Source organism: Lepeophtheirus salmonis, chromosome 3, assembly GCF_016086655.4.
Source record: "Lepeophtheirus salmonis chromosome 3, UVic_Lsal_1.4, whole genome shotgun sequence".
Lineage (NCBI taxonomy): Eukaryota > Metazoa > Arthropoda > Copepoda > Siphonostomatoida > Caligidae > Lepeophtheirus > Lepeophtheirus salmonis.
The window spans coordinates 28,938,106-28,962,787 of record NC_052133.2 but is presented as its reverse complement, the minus strand read 5'-3'; the positions used below and the strand labels follow the sequence as shown (position 1 = coordinate 28,962,787).

The 24,682-nt window shown below is 30.1% G+C and overlaps 1 protein-coding gene across 4 annotated transcripts in view; it reads left to right on the top strand.

Annotated features, from left to right (window-relative positions):
• The window catches only part of LOC121114851 (tektin-3), a 54,495-nt gene extending 34,249 nt beyond the window's left edge, over positions 1-20,246 (top strand). For all 4 annotated transcript variants that reach the window (XM_040708941.2, XM_040708938.2, XM_040708936.2 and 1 more), the window contains 6 exons: positions 17,972-18,235; positions 18,294-18,758; positions 18,813-18,897; positions 18,981-19,115; positions 19,174-19,418; positions 19,693-20,246. In XM_040708941.2, coding sequence (XP_040564875.1) covers positions 18,077-18,235; positions 18,294-18,758; positions 18,813-18,897; positions 18,981-19,115; positions 19,174-19,418; positions 19,693-19,980 — 1,377 coding nt within the window. In that variant the 5' untranslated portion in view covers positions 17,972-18,076 and the 3' untranslated portion in view covers positions 19,981-20,246. The remainder of the gene's footprint in view (positions 1-17,971; positions 18,236-18,293; positions 18,759-18,812; positions 18,898-18,980; positions 19,116-19,173; positions 19,419-19,692) is intronic.
• Positions 20,247-24,682: the final 4,436 nt, after the last annotated feature.

Genomic DNA, 24,682 nt, shown 5'->3' with positions numbered 1-24,682 from the left:
ATACATATGGATTTTTTGTGTTCTTTTACACATTCAAGGCACATATTTTTTTTGCATTACACTCAAAATTGAATATACATATTAGTATTAGCGAAACTCTGGGGTGCCGTTCACTTAACGCATTTCTTCCCTCTATTTTAACAAGAAAAAAACAAAAAAACATAGTTATTTTGTCATCTTTATCTAATAATGAACTTGATCCTTTAAATTACTTTGACTTTGAACACATATTAGAAACCAAGCTCCTCTCCACCACCAACACCAACACTCGTGACCAATGACGCTATCTGGACATTTCCTTCCTCGTTCTTTCAAGTTGTCAATCATGGATCTCGGGTAAGTCGTTTTTTATTCATTGCAAATAATCATGAGAAATTATTCTCTTGAAATAAATAAGTATAGGTTCGATTACCGGACGCTCCTAAAGAAAGAATATAAATGAGGTATATTGATATGAGGATTTATTCAAATTGTTTAATTGTAGCAGTACACTGTCTACTTAAGGGGGCCGTTCTCAAGGAGAGGGCTGGAGGGGTTTTATCCTTACTAGAAAATTTAATATTTTAATTTTCCCCCAAAAAAATTTTATATATGAAATTTAATTTTTGCAAGCAGCTCTGAATTTTTAATTTTTTTTCCAGAAAAATTTAATTTTTTTCCAAAAAATTTAATTTTTTGAGAATAGCTATGGTTTTTTGATTTTTTTTTCTAAAAAATTGTTATAAAACCAAGCCTTTCCACCCTGCCCAAAAAATGCAGACACCCTTGGCAAAGGGTGTCAATATAACTTTTTTATGCAAAAGGCAATAAAACAAGTTTTATAAAGAAGAAAAGTTTTATTTTTGCTTGGTAATGATAGTACACGTTTAAAGTTTTGTTTTACAGAGTTATCTTTGATATGCGACGTCCCTCATTGTCCATACACTGAATAAGATGAACCTTGGTATTTTAATACAAAGTGATTTTCCATTTTATTTTCTCTTTAAATAACTTTTCATTGAGAGGTTTTAGAGGTACTGTTTTTCAAACAAAAATGATTTAATAAGAACATATCTTATTTCACAGTTATGGGTGATTAGTTGATTTGGTTATTGGTGAGTTTGCAAAGGGTTTGATAATGTCGGTTTGTCAAAATCACCCGATTTGAGCAAATTGTACCAGTTTATAACTTTTGAATAACAACAGATCAGATGTCACCAATTTTAGTTCTTTTACATCAATATATGTTGAGTATATTTGAATTCAAATAATTTTGCATTTTCAAATTATGAAAATAAATTGAAAAAAGGGTTTTTGTATATCAGAAATTAAAGTAATTCACTGATTTTCATAAATCACATAGATAAAAACTCAGGATCTCAATTAAAATGAGCTTAATTAAAAAAAATATGTTAAATAATTGTTTGGTAATATTTATTTTCAACCTCAAATACACGTTCTTCCCTACTCTAACGTATAATAGTGATTGAGGCTGTTTTTAAGAAAAATTTTGGGCCTCGCCTTTAGAATGATACCACACCCAACCCGCTATTACTTTTATAGCCGGGAACCTTGAGACAGAAGTGATTATCGATAAATAATAGAAAAAAACATAGTTTTTATTGGTATAATTTAAACAAAATTTACTTTAATACAAATATTTTATTCTTGATTCTCTTTCAAATCATTTCAAGTTGCCCGCACTAGCGTGTGTCAATGTTCTCCACAGGTACTTTTTTACTTTAAACACTAACATTTCACTGAATATTTAAGTGATTTACAATATATAACTCTAAAATTGACAATAATAACTATATAAAGGTGTAAGGATGTAATCATTGAGTTTCAGAATAAAATTTATGAACATGAAAAAAGTTACTTTGTTGTTGTATATTCAAAAAATGTCTCACAGTTGGATGTACTCGCGAACCTCAAAGAGCCGTAGCCAAGGCAGCAGTGATAGACAGTTTTTTCACAAAAGTGCAATTTGTAGAAACTTGCTAGAAAATTGAAGTGTATGCACTTGCCTGCGTATCAGCTAGTCGTATCTGATATACAGAGTTTCTTCAATTATTAACCAGTACCAAATATAGCTAGATAAATAAAACACTATTTTAGTGAGTCCTTCTCTAGTTTTAAAGTTACAATTTTCAGCTTATTATGTAAAAATATATTGGAGCCTCTTTAAAACAGGTTCTAATCTTAGTACGGATATTCATTTATAGCTGACATTTATGAAAGTACCAAATTGGTTATAATAGAGTATATAATTAATTCGGATTAAGTTGGCCATCTGTATAATATTAAATCAATTACAAGCAGGAAATCCTATTTAATTAATATTTAAAAAAAAATCTCATTTGATTTTAGAGAGACCCAGGAGTGACGATTGACGGTCGATCAGCAAATTACAATGAAGGTACACAAAGAATCAAAAGGATATCCAAATCTCAAAACAATCTGCATCGGGTAAGTAAAGAAGCTAGACTTGTTTTATTTTGATTTAGATTATATTTAAAAAAAAGTTATGATCTTGGTCGGTTTTAGGGTGAATGTGTATTTTTTCTTTCTCTTCTTTGTTAAAATTGGATTTAAAAAAAAATCTCTTTTAGAAATTAAAATGTGAGCCCCCTTTTTTTAAAAGAAAGGGCCAAGCCTTTTTTAGCGTATATTAATGACTAGCGGTAGGATTTACATCACAACTTATATCAATCCATTTGAATCAAAAATCAAAGAAGAATAATAAGAGTTTAATAAAGATAAAGCTATAGGCTGGTATGACTGATGAATACTTTTTCATTAAGAGTGCTCACTCATAAAAACAAACAAAATTCATTTTAACTTACCAGGCTTTAAATTGAATTCAAATCTTAACATATACTAAAAATATACATTAATCGTAAGAAAGCAATAACAAAAACAAACAGAAATAGTGCTCTTGGTGTACATGGACACGCCCGCAATATTTCATCAAAACAACTACATTCTTATTTCTTATTTCAAAAATATTTTCATGATTTACATCAGGGTGCACTATATATTGTGCACCCTGTATACTCCTTCGATACTATATGCACACACCTACTATATTTATTTAATATGACTACATTGTTATATTTTAGCTCAAAATATGTTTACGTTATATATTAAAGAGCACTTCAAGCAGTGCATTCAGTGACTTGTTGGCTTATATTCAGTCAGACAAAAACACCAACTTTGGTTTATTAATAAAAATGTATGTTCATATTTCATTTTTTGACTTTTTTTTAGAATACAATTTTTATTTTCTTTTTTTATAACGACCTTTTTGAAGACACACAACGATGTCCCTCTAAAATAGATTCTGGCTATGATACTTAAGTATTTAGATTAAATACTTTTAGAGTAATAGTAATACATGGAAAAATTCTTTGCATTCGTGGATTAAGTAATTGAAAATACAACATAACATATATTTTTGTGGTATTATTTCTGTGTGCAAAAAGTTTGTATTTGTAGTGTGGAGAATACATAACATTTATCAGTTGGTACATTGTTTAAGATAGGATAGTTTTGTATAATACATTCATACATATATTTATTTCATTGACCCTATGGGTATTTCAACTCCCATGAAAAAGTTCCTGTGAAATGAGATAAACATTTTCAATATTATTTCTTTCACCTCTAACTATGTACAAAAAAGCGTATTGTGCAATCTATACAATAATTTATTCATATAGGAGGCTAAAAATATAGACGAAAATTAACTAAATAATATATTAACTTCTTTAATTGGGTAGGCAAGTTTTTGAATCAGATTATATTTATTCTTCAAATTTGTTGGATGAGCTAAGATAACCGAGAACTTTAAAACTTTTATTTGATTTAAAAGACTTATATAGGTCCCCATATAATCCCTTTCAAATAAAATCCATCAATTTATTGTTTTTTTATTGTAACAATCAATTTTGATACTTTAAATTCAGTTTGTAACACATACAAAAGGTTTACAAAGAGTAATTTCTTGATAGAAATTGACGATAATACATCGAAGAATACAACTCAATTTGGAGACAAATTAATCCAGCTTGCTGTTGTGTTAACATGCAACATATGTAATAATTCTATAAAATGAGCACAGAATGGAACTAAAATATGAATTTTGAAGAATATACTTAATACATTTTTAGCAAACAACATGGTGAATCAAGGATTGACTCGGTTATAAAATTATTCAACTCAATTTGGATATTATACTTTCAATATTAAAATGCTATACTCATTGTGAATGGATCTCTTTATTGTTTCGATCCCGTTGTCCTGCGCTCTAAGATAAAATCCATAATTTATGTTCCCCAGTATTGTCGAAGGATGTTTTTTATACTTTCATATTATAAAAAAGATATGAGAATGTGAGTGGGAGATTTCTTATGCTGTATAGAGGGTGACGTCTTGTTTTGATAATAATTTATTAATTATTATTAGTAATAATAAGATACTCCTCAGTCTTCAAATCTAATATTTTTTCTTTAACAACATACTATTTTAGATTATGAATCCACAGGTATAACAAATAAAGGTACAAAAGTATTGAAATAGTTTACTGATAACAACCATAAAGGTGAAATGAAAATTTATATTGCTCAAATATCTATATGAATGTTTGTAGAGTCTAAATACCCCAAGGAAATACTGGGGTTAGGATTTGAAAGGAAGTAACGTAGGGTTACAAATCCATTTGTGACAGATTTGAATTCTAGGAAGTGTGTCAGAACATAAACCCCAAGAAACCAACAATTTACTACCTTACTAATTATATCTACGTAATTTAAAATGTATTTATTTAATCAAGAGTTTCTATTTATATTTCTGGCTTTGATGAAACTACAAGTTGCATTAAACATAAATTTACCAGAACGTTCTGTTATTTGTACACGATTTGTGATATTTATAGTAACTTGAAATACTCGCCTCGGTCAAAAAATGGAATTAACTTTCGATTACTCTTTTGATTTAGTGTCATATATATATATATATCCATGTTTGTCAGCTGTGTAGATGTAATACACAGTCTTTGTTGAACGATTTTTTTCAACATTTCCTGGCATAAATACATTTTTAAAATGCATGTTTTAGAGTTACCGCAATCGGATTGGAAAAAGTGCATTGAATGTTGGTTCAAACGTATGCCATATCTTATTGAAGACTATTTTAAAAAACAATTAAGGCAACTTCGATCATACACGATTTTTTTTTTTCAATATTAAGCAAAAGTATAAATAGCCTCCCTTATAATATGTACTTCCTTTATAAGTAATTGATCGAGCTTTCTTTCTCATTATAGTATGACTATGGAGATGATGTATACGATGAACAGGATTCTGAGGTACGTTAAGTCTTATTCATTCGACTTATGCATAATATAGTCCCTATTATAAATTCTAGGAGAATGGTGTCACCATTGATGGAAGATCCGCACCACAACCCGATTACCCAAAGAAGGTTGAAAAGGTACGCAATTTTAATCATCATGGTTTTTACTAAAAAATCGTACCTTTAGTCAAATTTTAAATATTTATATTTTTCTTTCTCAATATTATTATGATTGTGCACAATTCCCTCTTCAAAGGTTTTAAGTAATTACAAACATAAATTAATTAAATAAATTATGACAGGGTTTGTTTTTATTTGACTTTGATTATTTTTTTCCTCCCACTGTCCACTTATTTACATTATTATTATAATGAGTCAAACATACACAAATAAAAATATTTAGTTAAAAACTTACACTTCGAGATTGAACGAAATACCCGAAGTTAGGGCGCCATTACAATTGAACAGAACAAAAAAAGGGTTAACAGCCACATTTACATGTAATAACTAAAATATTTCAAACCCCTTCTCACAGTTTTGTTCGGATTTATTTTTGTGTCAGTAAATACTTGTTTCGTTTATCGCTTCTTTACAAGTATCCTTAACTTGAGAAATAAAAACTGGGCACCAAATCTATCTACCACAACAAAAAATATTTGTCTCACCTTATTGAGATATAGCAGTAATAATCAACAGTGAGTTGCATGTCTATCATTGCCTTGGCATTAAAAATCACAAAATCCTAAGCTATTATTCATTGTGAATCTTTTTGATAGCCATTTATAGTTCCTTTTCCTAGATCTTTTACAAATCGAATAAAAATATTGACTGCATGGCGACCCACAAATACAAACAGAACGCTTTTGAAAATTTTACCTTGTAGGGTCTTGAAAACTTAATACTCGCAGTTGAAATTTATAATTTAGTTGTCAGTTTCCTTCCATCATATATTCTCTTACGTAAATACAAAATCCTCTTACTCAGGAAGACCAAGTAAACCCAAATATTTTTTTTTTAGAAGTAACTCTTGATTTGATAAAAGCATATTTAGATGCTATGCCCTGGTCATCCATTAATTTGGAAAAAAAACATTGGTCAGGGATACTAGAACCTTCCATCTCTAAACAACTTATTTAAGTCACGAAGGAAGGCTAACAAAGTTTCAAAATCCCTATTAGCATTTTGGATAGGCAGTCTTTAGACTTTGTTTACTCAATGGTTTTTGAACATGCAGCTGGCTTGTGTTTGCAGCGTGTGAAAAAGTGGCATGAGAACAAGAGAGATAGTGAAACAAGCAAGTAGGCGGCTGTTGGGGCACGAAACAAACAAAAGATGGGACTGTCTACTCTTATCCTCAACCAGCCAAAATACCTGTTTGTGGAGTGTAAAATTTTAGTAGCCAAACGAAAAAGTAGATAGCCTGGACTTCGCGAACCCTGGAAAGGTCTAAATTATACTTCTAAAGGATTTTTCATTCAAGTGATGTATCGAAAAATCGTATTTTATGAACTTCTCTTAAAAGGTTAAATTAATAGATAAAAACTCCGTACATGCCTACATACATAGTTCTGCTAACTTGGGACACTTTACTTCATGTAATATTCAGAATAATTTCTAGACGTGTCAATTATGTATATTCTATCCATCAAAGCGTCCAAAACTTACAATTAACGTTTAACACGTCCATCAATGTCATATTAATGACTACATACCGACAATATTAACCACTGTTTAAAAACTCTGAGACTTCTTAGAGTATTTACTTTTGTTGGCTAAACATTAATTAAAGCATTATACAACAGAACAACTAGTTTTTTCAACTTTATTCGAAATTTCTACTACGGCTTATGGAAAAAGTTGTTTTGTAATAAGAAAATAACCAATGCCAGAATTCATTATTCTATAATTTTCATTTTAACCCTTTATTGGTCACATGACTACATTTAGTGACTTAAAAATGCTAAAAAACCTTCGTAATATCAACATAACAAACTCAATAACCCAATGAAACACATTTTCCTAATAAGAAGACATTTTCGTAAGTCATTGAAACTTTGATTTTAACATTCTTCCAACCATTTGAACTGTTAAGCAAGGATGGATGAAATAATAACAGATTTAAAAATAAAATACATAAAAAAACTTGGTGGAGTTTCTAAAATTTCCATTTATCTCACAACTGTTTTGTTCAGATCTACAAGAAGATGAGTCCTTTTTTATTTGTATGCAAATATTATCGTGAGAGTCTTTGCTATTATCACCTCCGAAGCTGCTCTTCTTTATCAAAATATAAGTGATTATTAACTTCATAATCTGGCAATTTTAGCCAAAATATCTATTATGACATAAAACCACATCCTTGTGTTATTGTTTTATAATTTAATCGAGTTTCTATGAGTGCTCAATAAAGGGTTAAGGATGTACATCTTGGCCAAAGTTTAAAAAAAGTCAAAAAATCTTTATTTATTTAGTCAATATTATAATAAAGAAGAATTATTTATTTTGTATAAAATTATATTTATGGACACTACTCTCATTCATATAAAGTATTCTACATTTTTTTCTTCTTAATTCATCTTTTACAACAAAAGGAGAGAATAAAATATTAGGAAATTGTGAAGGTTCGTGAATAGTATTCATATTTTAGAAAGAAAATATCTAAATATATTGTCATCATTTCTTGAATTTATTCAGTCTTTTTGTTCCATAGGATAACTTATTAATAGCTGTAATTGAAATTAGAAAATAGTTAACAAACAAACTACCCAAAAATTGGATGCTAATTAATTTATTCATCCATACCATACAAAAAAATATATATCGAGGTACATTACATTCCGTAGAACCCCTAATAAATTGGCGTCAGGTTGAATAACTTATTTGTCTACACGGTGTTACCCCTATTTTGTCGTCAGTTCTCGATTTTTTTTAATACTTATCTCCGTATAAGTGTTCTGAACGTTGATTAGTTGAATTCTAATAATCTCTTATTAAGCTGTGCACAATTCCCAACCATTATTTAATCAAAAATTCCATAATTGGGAAGGATTAACTATATACTAGTTTTGATACTTAGTCATTTTCCCCTCAAATTTATTTTCTAAGAAAAAACAAAAAATAACAAGATTAAGAGACCGAAGACCGAATTGAACCGTTCACACCGTAGTTGGACCGAATTAATTCAAGTTATAAAAGTCTCAAATTGGTCTAGGGATTTCCTGACCGAAAGCCAATCAGTGATTTTGTTCTTATTTTTTTCTCTTTTTAGAGAAAAGGTTGTGAGATTCTTAAGCAAAAATAAATAAAAACTTATATTTTACAAATATGTAATTACTTGTAATTTGAACCTAATATAAATTGAACTAATACATTATATATTTTATATTTTCAGTTTTATTACGGAGAGACTTCAGATGGTGCACCAGTTGCAATTCCTTATACACCCAAAGGAGTTCCCGTGGATAATTAAATCTATTTGATAATACCTATTTAAAACCATATACAATTAACATAAATATCTATTGATATTGAATTAATTCGATTAATATTTATTGTATAGTTTAAACTGAAATAAATAATTTCGAAATTGTTTGTTTTTAAAATGCATCATTAAGTGAACGACACCCCAACAGAGGTACTAATATTATTTTTTGTATCTACATAATTAAGTACATAATTAACTAATTAATCAAATTGTATGTTTTGTTTGTTTTTTGATCAAAACAATGCTGAATAAGGACATTAGCATTGATTATTTTATGTTTCCAGATTTTGTAGTGGATTTATGTTGCAAGTAGCGATTAAAATTTATTTTATAGACAAAAGTTGTTTGTCAACCCCAGAGTAAATTTCTAAAGCCTCTTTGTTTAAAATCGCAGGGAGTTTTAGTGCTTTTCGGTGTACCGGTTCTATAGTGATACAACCGGTTACTGACCTTTCAGAAAGGGTAATTTTCAAAACCCTTTTTGGAATCGGTCCATGTAGTTCCACTACAGCAAAAAAATGGACATTCGATGAGGTAAACCCTCAAAGCTTGGACCCCCCCCCCCAAAAAAAAAGTCCTTTTTTGAAAAATAAACAAGAATAAAAGTTATTTAAAGTTTTCAAATTTCTGAGATAGTATCCACCCGTAACAAAAGTTATGTGGACCCCTCCCCCCTCCTGTTAGTGCATGTCAACTGCACTTAATGTCATTTATGCTTCATATTTTTTGTTAAAGAAGTATCAATAATTAACGAAACACTGGTATCTTGACACTGAGCAACCATTTCTTGTTTTCAAAATTAGAAATGTTACAAAAAAACAAAACATGGCTAAAGAGTTCACATTCACTAAGCGATCCCTTTTTCCGTTTCCCTTACCAGACTGCTTAATACAAGTATAAATGTATTTTTAATACCTTGACGTACGATTTTAATTTACTCCTGGACGGAGGTAGTATGTCAAAGTTAATAAAAAAAAAGTTTAAAAAATCACATTGAATCGGCTTTCGGATCCTGACGACAACTCTCTACCAGCTCGTATCTATAAAAAAACACACACACTTGTAAGATGGGGTACTACTGTAGTATCATTCATAAATATAGACCTTCAGCAATATTCGTCAAAAAACTGAATTAAAGTCACATATAAGAACATTTTTTTTTCATCTTTAGCTTTTGTTTACTAAACAATAATACTTCATTGATTATTTGTCAAAGACATGAGATGAGATTGTTTGGTTAGCTTAGAAATAAAATAGTTTAATATTTGCAATCGATGCACTCAAAGAAAATACTTTTTAGGGGACAATCTCCCAGGCCCTGCTCTTGACTGAAAGCTCCGTGCCGGATATAATTTAAAAAAAATTGAAACTGATTATCCATTTTTTTAAAAGCGGCTATATTTTATTTACCTTTTCAATAAAAAGAAAATATTAATAGAATAAATAAAAATTGTTTCTAAAAACCCGTCAATCAATGAATTATGCATATCATTTATTAAAAAAGTCATACAAAAAAATTTTTTAGAGAACTTTTAGAGAAAAACAGTAAGCAAGCAAATTAAGAATCACCGTATAGCGTGCATGATTTTTCCTATGTTATTTTCTCTTTTTTCTCGAGAGGGTAACTTTAAAATTAACTTTTTTATAGGTTTAAATAATGTTCTAATTATTAAATGCAAAATATGATTAATGCTGCATTTTAATCTTTATTGAGGAAGTAAATAACTTTTGTCTCCTTTCAAAGTCTGAAGTAGATGTGCTACCTAAAAATGACATCGTAGGAAAATGAAATTTTGGATAAGTAATTTTTTTACCACATGACAACTTTTCCAAACTATCTCAAATCGAAATTCGAAAAAATTTGAAAAACAAACCACGCTTTTTTTTTTTTTAAAATTTGATTTTATATATATATTGTCATTATTTAGACAATGAAGTGAGGGTCCTATTGTTTAATTTAATTTTTAAAAAGATCCTTTTTAAGAGAGTCTCATCTTATTTCGGCTTTTTCTAAGAAAGTAAATGCATATTTCATTTTTTTACTTTTTTTTTTCTTGATAGCGTTTTCAAAAAAAATCTCCTCCAAGTATACTTTTACAAAATTTTATTTAGCAAGGGGTACGAGTCGAGAGTAGGGCCTGTGTGCCTCATTCCTCTCCCACCCTACAACCGACCCTTCTTACAAAAATGGTTTTTTTCCCCCACAATATGTACATAATTTAGTGGTATTTTTAACATTGAAACATCTAAATCAAACAAAAAGCATTAAATATTATTTTTAGGTGCTTTTTTTAATTTTTTTCTGAATCGGTGAAAATGTCTTGTAAATTCAAAAAATGACGTTTAACTTTTTATTGAAAGGCTAATTTTTTTTTTTTTTTTTTTTTCAAAACGATAAAAATCATAGTTTTTCATAAAGTAACGATCTCCAACTTCATTTTAAATCAACAGCACTTTATAAAATTATTATTTTAAGAGTTATTAAATATTTATGGGTTGAAACAGGTCCAAAAAGCAGAAATTTTGAATTATAAAAGTTTTTTTTTCAAATTTTTTGAGATAAATGCAATCAGGAGCACACCATCTCATTATAATGGCAAAAATTTGTTACACATTATATTTCTTATAAGGACTCTATGCTTTTAGCTAAATGGTCAAAATCGATTGATTGATGAGGTTAAAGGGTGATATCAATGATGACGTCATTTTAGCAATAGTAATATCTATGTTACGGCTTATGCATCCAATTCCGATGCGTTCTTCTTATTTAGGATGGGAAGTCAAATTTTTGAGACCTCTGCATCTCTAAATTTTATCATATTCAAAAAGTACAAAAATTATGCAATAAATTGAAATTTATGGAAATACGGAAAAAAGTGTTTTGGTATTTTTTTAAGTTTGAAGAAAATGTAATTTGTATTAATCAAAAAATGTTCTTCAACGAGCTGGAATCCTTTTATAACTTTTTATAACCAAAAGATATAACCTTTTAGTAATATATGAATATGAAACAAATTGAAATATCGCAATTTTTCAAGAACAAAACTAAAACATTCTACCATTTTCTATGCATTCTACCAAATATTTACAGTTTCTTTTGATTATGATAAACTTTGATCCATGATAAAAATTTATGAAGAATGGGGTTTTAAAGTGAGTCTTTTTAATTAAAAAAAATCAACTCATTTGGATTTTTCAAATGACTTTTTTCACCCAAACCCTCATAAACAATAAATTCACTAGTATTTATGGATTTTTTTGGATGCTTATTGTTAGAGAAGTGTGGAAAGTTATGAGAAATCAGACTAAAAAAATGATGTAAGGAATATTGGCGGAGGGAAAATTGCTCAAGAGAAAAATGTCCAACGTTAAATAATAATTAATTAAGAAAGTTTTTTCCTGCAAATAAAATTGAAAAATACTACTTCTGAATATATAATGAATAATATATCACTAAATGTAATTCAATGTATAAGGAAAGCTCAATTTTCTTTTTTGTTATTTGATTTTGACTTTACTTTATTTTCAGACTAATTTCATATCAAAAACCCTCCCAAAATAAAACAATTCTGACAACGTCTACCTCAAAATTTAATGAAATTCAGCTCACACGTATATTTTTACTTTCGAAGTATAAATTATTTTTTTTTACAATAACATGATTGGTTCCTCAGATTCCAGTCCATTATTTTTGGAAATTTTAGCAAAAACTGTGGTGAATACCAAATTTTAATACAAAATGACCCTTTATTATTTTGTATATAAGTCTTGTAATTCCATCTCATAAGACGTCTTATAATTTGATGACAATAGTTATTTTTACAAACATTTTCATCACGTAAAATGAAATGAAACAAGACTTAAGACTTTCTAAAGCTTTTCCCCCGAGTCATTTTATAATTACTTTATAATATTTTTTGTGCAATACATTATTTTTGTTTGGATAAAGGAAGATATATAATCATTAATCACTCCACTGGATATAATATTACTATTTGACCGTACTAAATGCATATATATTCTATTGTAGTAGTTTTTAATATTATGTATATACGTGTGCAAAATTATTAATAAATGTCGGAATTCTCCCCTTAATTAATATTACTAGTATCTGAGAAAATATAAAAGTAAGGTTGTTACTTGTATCAGTCCCTAATAAAGGAACTTATGATCGGTCTTGTACCTGCTGCTAGTTCATGAAGCTCCACACCACCGGTTAGTGAGCAATTAGGTACCGGGTCGTGAACAACGTTTGAATTTGTATATATTTAATTATTACACTATTCAACAAAATTGAAAGTTTTTTTTTTCTCCCATTGTTTGAGATGGCGAGTTCCTGATAGTTTTTACCACACGAAATATAAAAATGAACTTTAAAGCTCAAAATTTTGGATTTTGTTGTCTACAGAGTGGATTTAAAAAAAAAAAATCAAATCCTCTTTCCTCTCTCCCCCTTAATAATCTTCTTGATTATTTCAATCAATGTAAATTGAGACATGTGACATTACTTTCTCTAGGTAAATATCTATTTTATATGTCACTTTAAATGGAAGAATAATTAATTAATCATCAATCAATTACATTAGAACTATCATTCATTTATGATACTCGTAAAAATTTGTAAATACTCGTTAAATTTTATCAAAATAAGAGGATAAAAAGTTTGAGATAATCCAAATTTGGGAGTAGAATTGAATTCCCAATTGACGACGTTGTAATAGAAGTAATTTAACTCATCAAGATTGGAGGATTAGGGATACCATTTATTCAAACAACATTATTTCCCACCATATTTAATTCCTTTTTCTTCCTGCTGATGCTGCTGTTTTAAGGTGTAGTGCTGGGAATTGTGATTCCTTTTAGTGAACTGAATTACTTGAATTAGTTCACTTAAACTATATTGAATAAATGTATCAAAGTTATTAAAATAAAATTTGAACGAAAAAATTTTAAACTATTCGATGAAAATAGATTTGGTATACCATATATAAAATATCAATTTAAAAAAATATTGTGGATTGTAGATTACTATGTTACGCAGTAACGTCCGTCCTCCTGTCGAAAGATGGAATTTTTTGAAAAATTATTGCTCTGGAAGAAAAAATTTAATGAGAAAACAAGGGATGACTTTTTTTATGGGATTTTCCTTCTAAAAATGGGTCATTCGAAGATCAAATTATGCAACGGACAAAAAAAAACACAATACCTCCACCCCAAATATGGTCGTGCAGACGCCCTTGTTACATCATTCCTTAATATTAATTCGGAACGAGCTACAGTTACACAATTAATACTTCACCAAAATATATTCATTAAAAGCAAAGGGGATACTAATATTTGAATGAGATTGAGTGATATGTTTTGTGTAAGGGAAACTTTGGTCACAAACGAACGAATCACATATGTAACTAAATCAGCTCACTACGTTCACTAAAAAGAGTCGTTCGGGAAGGAAACAGCGCAAATAAGATGTTAGGATTGCCATCTTGTTACCGTTTTCTTCATCCATAGCTTTCCTGATTATCCTTTCACCTACTTAAAGATCTTTGGAATGATATTGTAAGACTTTATCTTAGTCATCAAAAGACTGAAGAAAGGACGTCCCTTACTTTTTTGCCCACCAACTCCAACTTGACTTGGAATACAGCCAAAGTGTTGATGGTCTTATTCAGATTTTAAACAGCCCTTGGACGTCGTCTACAATCTTGGCAATTTCCTTTTTTTGCCATTCCTGCGTGAAGGTCTGAGATTCTTCTTCTTTTTGCTTCTTGTTCTGCCATAATTCACAATCGAAAGAAGTTTATTAATATTGTTGTGAAAAGAAGAATATATATCCTTAGATATTAAATAAAGCCTTACTGAACAAACGTTTATTCATTACTAAACACAGCATAAAGAGTGTAACATATACATAAATGCTTACAATTTACAACCTTTATCATGCCCCTTTTCTAGAATTTTATTATAGTTGATGTAAACTATTATTAGTTTTATCAACAAAAATGTGATCTTTAACAACTTAATGTATTATACTTTTGGTTACGTCACTTTATGATTAAACTATGATTTTTTGTTTGGATAATGCGATGACAAAAACCTTTTTTGATTAATTATACTTCTATATCCCAAATACATATCATAACCTCAGAATCAGAAATATTCCATTAGAGGTCTGGAGCTATTGTCACAATTTGTATTTTCCTTACAGTTTTGAAAGAGTATCACATAAAAAAAGATCTGTAAGATAATAACTGAGAAATTGTCCCTTTTCAGAGAGAAATCATAGACTTTTTTCTTCCTCTATTTTTATTTGTAATATAGGAGTAGATGCCGTCGTTATAGTTTTAGAAAATAAAAATAATTAATTTTGCCTTCACTTAATAGAAAAATAATCTTAACTTAGTTGTATCATTTATTACTTCATTCATCAATGATGGCTTTTATAACCATGCTTAGAGTTGGTTCAATTCTTATTTTTTCGGTCCAGTCCAGTCTTACGAAAGATCCTATCAGTCGATCCTTTGGACTGTGAGTACTAGAACTGATAAAAAAGGAAATGAAATACGTCACGTCATCAAGGACCGAACTTTTTAATTTATTTTCTGATGCTTTGGTCATTATTTTTTAATTCTTCAAGAGAGAAAATCTAAGTATAAAATTTTTCACAAGTGCGTTTACGCATAAATAATAACAGTGATGGACAAGTTAACTTATCTTTTTAACTAGTTAGTTTAAAGTTAATTATTATTTTATTTTTTAATAACTAGTAGAGTTAAAGTTAATGTCGATTTCTTTCAAAATTAACTAGTTAAGTTAAAGTTAACTTCGAGCTTAATTTTTGTGATTAGTTAAGTTTAAGTTAATTAACTTTAGACTACTTTAAGTTAAATTAACTCGCAAAATCTTGGTTAAGTTAAAATAAATTTAGATATTAAAAAATAACCATTTAAGTTAGTCCATTAAGAGATTTATCAATGCTTTATAATAAAGATTATTCTTCTGGTCTCTATGTCTGGGATATTCTTTACTTTCAATTGAACGATCAAGAAAAAATACAGATTCAAACTCATAGTAACTTCTGTTCCGAAGCGAAACAGCAGTGCAAGAGAAATTAACTAATTAAATGGAGGTCAAAGAAAGCTAAAATTTTAGATTTTTGAGTTTTTATGTAATTTTAAACTATATGTAAAATTATATCGGAGATATTATAAAAACGATTTGGTGTGGAATGACCCAGTTCCAAAGTTTGATAAAACAGATAGTATCGACACAGTATTTCACTAGATTATCGGAAAACTAACCGTTATTTCAAGAAAGTTTCTTTTTAGTTTTCCAACTGAGAATAAAAAAATTAATTTGACTTTAATCAAGTTAAGTTAAAGTTCAGATAATACACTTTAAAAAATTAACTAATAAAGTTAAAGTAACGCTCTTTTACTAATTAGCTAGTTAAGTTAAAAGTTAATTAAGTTAACCCTATCTTTTCTTATGAATGATGGAGTGTAACACTGATGATTGGTGGGGGAGTTATAAGTGTAAGTACTTGTTGAACTCAGAGTAGAATTGATTATCAAATCTGAGTAATTCCTACGTATATACTATATGCCTAGATACGCAGTTGGATTCTTGTTTATTTGTGTTTCCACACATAATTGATTACAGCTTATCTAATGAAATATCATGACAGCTTAATTTCTGTCCTACGAAACATGCTTCAAATTGTCAAGGTTACCATGTTGATTGTCGATATTTCGCATACATGTACATCCCCCGTATTAAGATAAAGAAGAATTTATGAATTAGTCCGTAAGGGCGACACGTCCTAATATACCTAATACCTATATAATTTACTTTTTAAATAATCTGATTACTGTTGGTACCACAATTATCACGTCTAAATATTAAAAAAAGCGTTTAAATTGGACTCAAATGTAGTCTCATGGAACAACCTTTGATAAATAACGTCATCATTAATATCTGTCAGTGACATTATCATTAATCAATCTTGACCAATGTTGATAAGAATACATGATAAATACTTTAATTAGTTCAAAATTAAGAATAATGACATTCTAGTATTATGCATAAGAAAAACTAATTCAGAGAAAAAAATAAGGATTTGAGCCAACCCCTATATAATAAACTTGTCACAGTTTTTCTGATACCCTCTGCGTTACATAACACAAAACAATGCATCCCCCTCCAAAAAAACAACAACAACTGCAATTGCCTAGATAGTATTAATGAACAATAAATTAAGCAACCATTTACACATATAAACTGATATATATGATTTGATCCAAAATGTGTAAATAGACCTGTAAATCTTTAGCATTTTCTGTATACAAAAATCAAGAAATCAAAAATGAGCCTGGTAACTCTAACGATTTGAAAAATGTTTTCGATGAGAGCAGCTAGTATGTCATGATGTTTCATTAGATTATTTGCATGCAGCAGTTATAAGGTGAAGGGCATATACACCAATCCAACTCCGTATTAAGCAGGAGTTACTCCATTTTCTATCATCAATTCATCGCTTAGTCCAATAAGTACTTTTTTCAGGGTATGGGACAGAGGAGCACGGCATCCCTACTTTTTTAGAATCTATAATTATCATATGTTAGTACAAAAATGTGATTTCATTTTTTGTTATTTACCCCCTCACTTTCAAAAATTATAAGTGTAGGATGTACTTTTCTAATACTCCAACATTTCCTCAGAATAACTCTCCGTCATTCATGAGAACACACTCGTGGTTACAGTATATACTTAAATGTTCTCTTCTCAAGAATGAAGAAATAATTATAAAAAGTAATAAACAATTTGTTCGAGAGTTGTAAAAATAAGTCATGGTTAAACTCATTGTAGAATTGAGGATTGACGTCGGAGTAATCCTGCTCATGTCCTTGCTTGATACAAAGTGGGATTTGTGTTTATTTCCTGTCTTTCATAGATGCTTACAGCTAATGTAATGAAAGTCATAATAGCTATGCTGTTTGTCAAGGTTACCACAAAAATCATATATTTTTAGACAGCAACAGGTCGTATTTTTATCACTCTACTCATAAAAATTTATTCCATCCTATGAAAACGCACAGGGAAAGGAAAAATGTTACTCAAAGATGTTTAATGGAAAATTTATATTAATTACAGAGTTATCATCCAGTTACAGTTGACGGACGATTGGTAGGACGATCTCCAAGCGTAAATAACATCTCTAGACTACGACATACCAGCTACAACAGTCGAAATAAAAACATGTATCATTCTCACAATGCACCTCGATCCTATAACAGCATTGGATCAACAGCTCCGCCTATCGTTAATAACTACTTGGATAGCCATGGTCTAAATCCAGGATTAGGAAACTCTGGCTCGACTAACTTTCCTTCTATCTACGACTCCAAACCCACAGCAGTAAGTCTTATTTAAATGCGTCCCTATATATTTGTGGATGAATTGTGTCTTTGTTTAGAGTGCACGTATGGCCAACTATACTCGATATAGTCCTGGGGATTGGGCGTCCTCAAACATGAGCCATTACAATGCTGCTGATAATTCTCGAAACAATTCTGAAAGAATACGGCATGAAGCCATACGCCTCATTCGAGATAGGGATGAAAAAACTGTGTTGACGCAAAGGGATGCGGATCGACGTATTGGCGAAAGGATTCATGATATCTCATTTTGGAGATCAGAGATTCAAGCTGAAGTAGAGCGTAATATGAACGAGGCGCATCAGCTAATGGATGCACGTAAGAATTTGGAGAGAGCCTTAGCGGAAACTGAGGGACCGTTACGGATTACTAGTGAAAATATTTACAATAGAGAGGGTAGAAAAGGAATCGATCTCGTGAATGATAATGTTGAGAATGCTCTCATGGGAGAAGTTGATACCATTAAATCCTCACAAACAAGACTTAAAAAACAATTGGAATCCGTAGTGATCATATTTGTGTATAGATTACAAATTATTTATTTAAATATTTTGTAGGTGAACCATCAACTTGGTATTGTGCGAAATACAAGGCATCAACTTGAGCGAGACTTGGCCAACAAAGATAACGCGTTATCCATTGGTAAATGAATATGAGTTCGAAGTGTTTAAAAGAAATAAAGGTATCATTTATAATTATTAATCAACAATTTGTATATTTCGTAGATCATACTTGCCATCAAATGAAAAATACATCAAGGATGATTAATCTCCATGGAGGTATAGATAAAATAGATCCAAATGTCAGCATTCCGGAGACATGGTCGGATAATTCAAATCGAAATATTCAAGAATCTCAAAGTAAAATCCTCCAAAATTATATTTAGAGATAGAATTAAGGTCCTTTTCATTCTTTCAGCTGCTCGGTCCCATTCTCAAAGAATGCGCTCAGATGTGGATAATAATCTGACAAATTGTGCAAATGATATGTGGTCCGCTTGGAATAACTCCAACACCAACTTTCAACAAAGGATTTCCGAGACACATGATGCACACCATAAGCTCCAAAATCACTTATCCAAGACAATGCAGGAAATTTATGATCAAGAAAAGTACATTGAGCACCTCAAAAAGGCTATTAGGGACAAGGCTGCTCCACTAAAGGTAACACTCCAAGCATTAGTCCCGATCAAGAGATCACGACTAACATCCCCTCTCACTACCCCATTTTTGGAGCGTTATCTCGCATGTTTTTTCAACTAATGAGCCCCTCTCACTTAAACTGAATCACGCGTTCATTTTTAAATTTACAAAAGTAACTTATTTCAGAAAAAACATTTTACTTTATTTTCATAAGTGCCTCTTGATTGATAACTCATTATTCTTTACTTAATCTTTGTTTGAGAAATAATCATATTTTTATTTTTTTGTAAAAAAGGTTTCTCAAAGCCGTTTGGAAGCAAGGACGCATCGTCCTGACATTGAGCTTTGCCGAGATCCTCCTCACCATCGACTTATAGAAGAAGTCTCTCAAATCCAAGAGTCAGTTGATTTGCTCAATAGAAAATTGAATGAAGCAGAGAACTCCCATCAAGATCTTCTCATCAATAAGAATAGACTTGAACATGATTTGAAGGTCAAGTCCAATTCTTTATTCATCGATCGAGAGAAATGTCTCTCATCTCGCAAGAGCTTCCCTGTTGTTTCTTTAGCCACTAAGCTCTAATCTGGAGTTCAAAGAGAAATATTTTCCCTCCTCAACATTTAATTAAAATGTTTTTTCTTCAATTTATCTAATAGTTATTACAAATATTTATTCAACTAATCACAGTTCTTTTTCACATAATTTTGCATACTGCCATTAGAATATATTATTTGCTTGCTTCTTTAATACATATTAGGTAGATTTTATTAATTAGTTTACAATAATTAAAATTACTCTTAGAGTAGTATTATGCTCATAGATCAATAAAAGAAATATCTCATAATGTACTTTGATTGTCATCATTCAAATTATCTCCTATTACTTCCTATGGGTATTTATTCTACACAGAAAGGGAAATATAGGAGTACCTTGTCTGTATCATACTTTGATTTCACTTCCAATTTAATTTATTATTTTTGTTTAATGACACTATGTGAAATTAATTTATTATTTAAATATTTTATGACATCATCATAAGAAATTAAGGTCCTGTGGCACATAAAAATATGTAGATAATTACATCTGACGTCATTGGCTAATACATTGATGACATATGAATATGTACCCATATGTTATTTGATTTTATATTTGACGAAGCATCGTTCCAAAATGGAAAACCCTATTTTTAGACATAGCAAATCTTCTTTAATTAATTAATGGTTCTCTAATTTTTGAGAAGGCAAAATTTAGATATAGCCTAGAATGGATAACCATGTGGACTCCACAGATTAGAGTGTGTTTGAGCTGGGTTTTTATTGTATGTTGTGTAAAGTGCTCTCTTTTTATACAATATATTTAAAAAATCTCATAATTTTCTACTTTTTAATATCCCACTGAATAGGAACTTTACCGATTAGATCCTTTAAGTTTCCTAACTAAGAATTTCAGCAATTGATTTGTGTTTCAGTGGACTCTTAATGAACGTAATAAAAAGTGATTACGACAGAAGAAACCAACATAAAGTTTTATTTTTATCCAATGTGTAAAATGTCGGAACTCTTGTGGGATCTCCTCTGTGCTGGTCTCAGTACCTCGAAGGCTGCAGAGACCTTTGGTATTTCCATCAAAACTGCCTACAACATGAAGAAGTCCATTACAGCCGAATACACTAGGGTCATCAAACCCCCATGATTTCAAAAATGTTTTTGTTTCGTTATGGCGGTATAAAAAAAGTGATTACCCCATATAAAAATAATTTTGTAGAAGTTTTATAAATTTTTGTTTACATTTACCGGGGCCACATAAATGTTAAAAAATGAGAATATTGCAAAGTTTATTTTTATAAACTAAATAAATGAGACAAAGGCAATTTAAATAATAAAAAATATATTTCTCGGTAATACTTTCTTGGACAATACATAAGGCATCAAATAGTATTATTTGTTCTCGAGGCTTAATGAAAACATACAAGAATTTTGTTTTTTATGGCTAAAGTCCGAAATAAACAAATCAAAGGTAAATACATAATCTACAAAGTGATAATCTTCACTGTTACTCGTGTTTAATCACTATTACATCAGCTTTCTCTGAGGTAGGTTTTGTCTCTTCTTCCTATCTGTTTCTACTACTATGTAAAACATTCTGAAAATGTTCGTCTAATTTAGCAACACCAGCAAAGTCGAAGCTTAGTTTTAAGCCTCTTTCTGCATATTTATTAAGGAGGTTTATGGAATTGATTTGGAAGACATATAAGATGACAAATTTATCCACTCCATAAATAGTTCCAGGCGACAAAGATAAGATATTGTGTCATAAAAGAACAATTTGGATTGTAAACAGCAATGTCAAACATCCAGCAGGACTTGTGCACTGCACCAGGACGCTTGAGGAAAAAATCCTTGTTGCTGAGGGCATCTAAATACAACTCGCACAGTTCAGAGAATTCCTTGTACACTAATGTTGTGTAGATACTTTTGACAAACTGAAGTGCTTTATATCTCAATTCTTGTACCACAGTCTTAATTTCTTCAATGAACTTAGATCAAATAATCTCAGCTTTTCCTTGCTGAGGCAGCTCACACTTTCAAAAGTGTTTAGAAATATTTGAAGACGTATACTTTTGGGGATTTCGACGTTTCTACTTTCGGGTCTTTGAATGTCTGTGTCAGCAGTAGTATGGCCTGTATTAAAAGCAGTTGTCTCAAATATCCTCGGTAGAACGGATTTTTCATATTTCCACAGTTTCAGCTTTTCCATGCTTTTCTCAGTTATAATTTTTCATAAGCGTCAGTCGGTGCCTGTTTTGTAAGATGGAACCCCAAGGAGATAATATCCTTCGCATCACCAATCGCTATAGTCAGCTGCTCTTAATTAACATTCTTATTTCTCAAAGTACCTATAAGTTTTGAATCCTAATGAAGTGATGTAATTTCTTTCACTTGGCTTTCTTAAGCCAATTGAAAGAAAACGAAGTGCAAGTTAACAATAATAACATAAAACACATAATTCTTGAAAAAAATAAAAATATTAAAAATGTTTAGCGTTGGCCATGGTAATATAACTATATTCTATAATATTCTCATTTCAAAAGACATAATGTGGGCCCGGTAGAATTTATTCAAACTTAACAATATTTCATACAATGTTTTTTATTATCGGTAGAGCATTTTTATCATACCGCCAAAGCAATATTTTTTACTTGCGGGGTCTGATGCACTCTAGCATACGCACTAGAAGAACCAAAACTTCTGCAGCAATAATATGGATGACTTTTGAGCTAACTCCATTTGGTCCTCCTCCAACCTGGACCTCAACCCCCCTCTACGGTGATTTTTTGATATGATCGAAGGTTTCATTTTTCCTACAAAATCAAAATCTTTTTAACATGATGAATTACTTTTACGTATTTTAAAAACGGTTCGCGGGTAACACGTTTTTCTTAGCTTAGTTGTTTGGACCCGTGATCCGTGACATCACTAGTATATACAATATACGTTGTATATAGTATACATGGTACATACATATTTATATAAGACACAAATGCACGTCACGCTTAAGAAACTACATCGATAAAATATTACAAATATATTTGATCAAACACGATAAAACATTTCAATTGATCTCTGTTTTTAAAGCGTACAAATATTTATAAGCGCCTATTTAAATATTTATTTTGTGATAAAGATTTGAAGATAGTTGAATATTATTATATTGGGGATTTATATGTCTATTCAATGAATACTCAAACTGAAAGGAAGAGAAAGCGTGCGAGAGGAGATATGCTATGGGGTATTTTTATGTCTTACCTCATTGATAAGTATATTACTGTAAATAAGAGTAGTAGATTGTAGTGAATTAATAAATTTATTCAGTTTTTATAATAATATTGTACAATACAATTGGACAAGCAAATTTTTTTATGAAGGTTGAAAGACATTATCAATATTCCTAATTCAATAAATCATCATTTTAATCCCCACAAATAGGGTGGAGCATATTATTTAAATTTGAGAAATGTTGAGCTAGGAGGGACCCAAATCTTTCCTTTTAAGCATAGAAATCGCATTTTTTTATTTTAAACGTGCTAAAAAAATTAAGAGTTTGCTCAACGGCTCCAAAGTTTTGAAATTTTACAATTTTTTTTTCAAAAATCAGAGTTTTTATCTAAATATCATCTAAATACTTACTTATTGTTACAAAAACCTTATAATACAAGAAATTTAGTTAAATAAATTTGCTATCGAACATTTGTTATAGTTTTTTCATAAATATTTTGTGCTAATTGTTCAAAAAGAGCAAAGACTACCACAACTTGTAACTTTTTGCTGTATGTCCCCCTTTGATGCTCATTAAAAGGAATTATATCCGTATTATCCATTTATGCTTCCCAAATCATTAGCAATTGTTAATTTATTACTCAAAATAGAAAAATCCGGTTAAATTTAATCTTTTTTCGAACTTTTACAGACCTAAATCCATTTAATAATTGGTAATTGAGTATTAATAAATACTCAGTGCAAAGATCTTGACCTTTTTCCGACCCTAACTTGATCCATAATCTCTGAATAACTAAATTTTAATCAATAAGTAAAGTGATTAAAGCGTATTTTATTTTAAAATGAGATAAAATTTCTGAGTATTGCTATTTAGATCAAATTTTTCATGACGGAAAATACGTGATCAAATTCAAGGCATATGTTTAAACAAAACAAATTCAAATACGAGTAGGACTGCTAAAGCTTGTGTTCTTCTTCAGAAAAGAACTAGGAAAAAAACCTTTACCTCTCGCATGGAGACACCGTATTATGGAATTAATCCTAAGTACAGCATTCCAGTAATATTTTGGACCTTCGTCTTTTCCTAATGTTTCAATTTTCAACAGATTTCAAGAAAAATGACCATCACCAACTCCTTTTTTTCATAGCTCTGGAGACTATAAAAAATAAAAGAATAAGAATGGAACAACTACGTCGGGGAGAACCTCAGCGGAAAAGCTGGTAACCAAACGGTTGAACAGACTAGGTCTACCGAGGGTAGGACATTCTATAGCGAGAAAATAGAAAACGTCAGCACATGTTTTCTACGAGTGTAATAGCCAATAGGGTGAATCCTTTGATAAGGATGTGGCAAATATAATTAAAAGAAAAAAAAAACTACAATTCTCGACGTCTGAAACTGATTGGGTAGTGGCCACCCATCCGAATCTTCCCAGAGCTCTTAAGCTGGAGGCCATCATCAGTAAAGTACAGGTTATAACATATTCTTACAGATGTAACAAGAACCC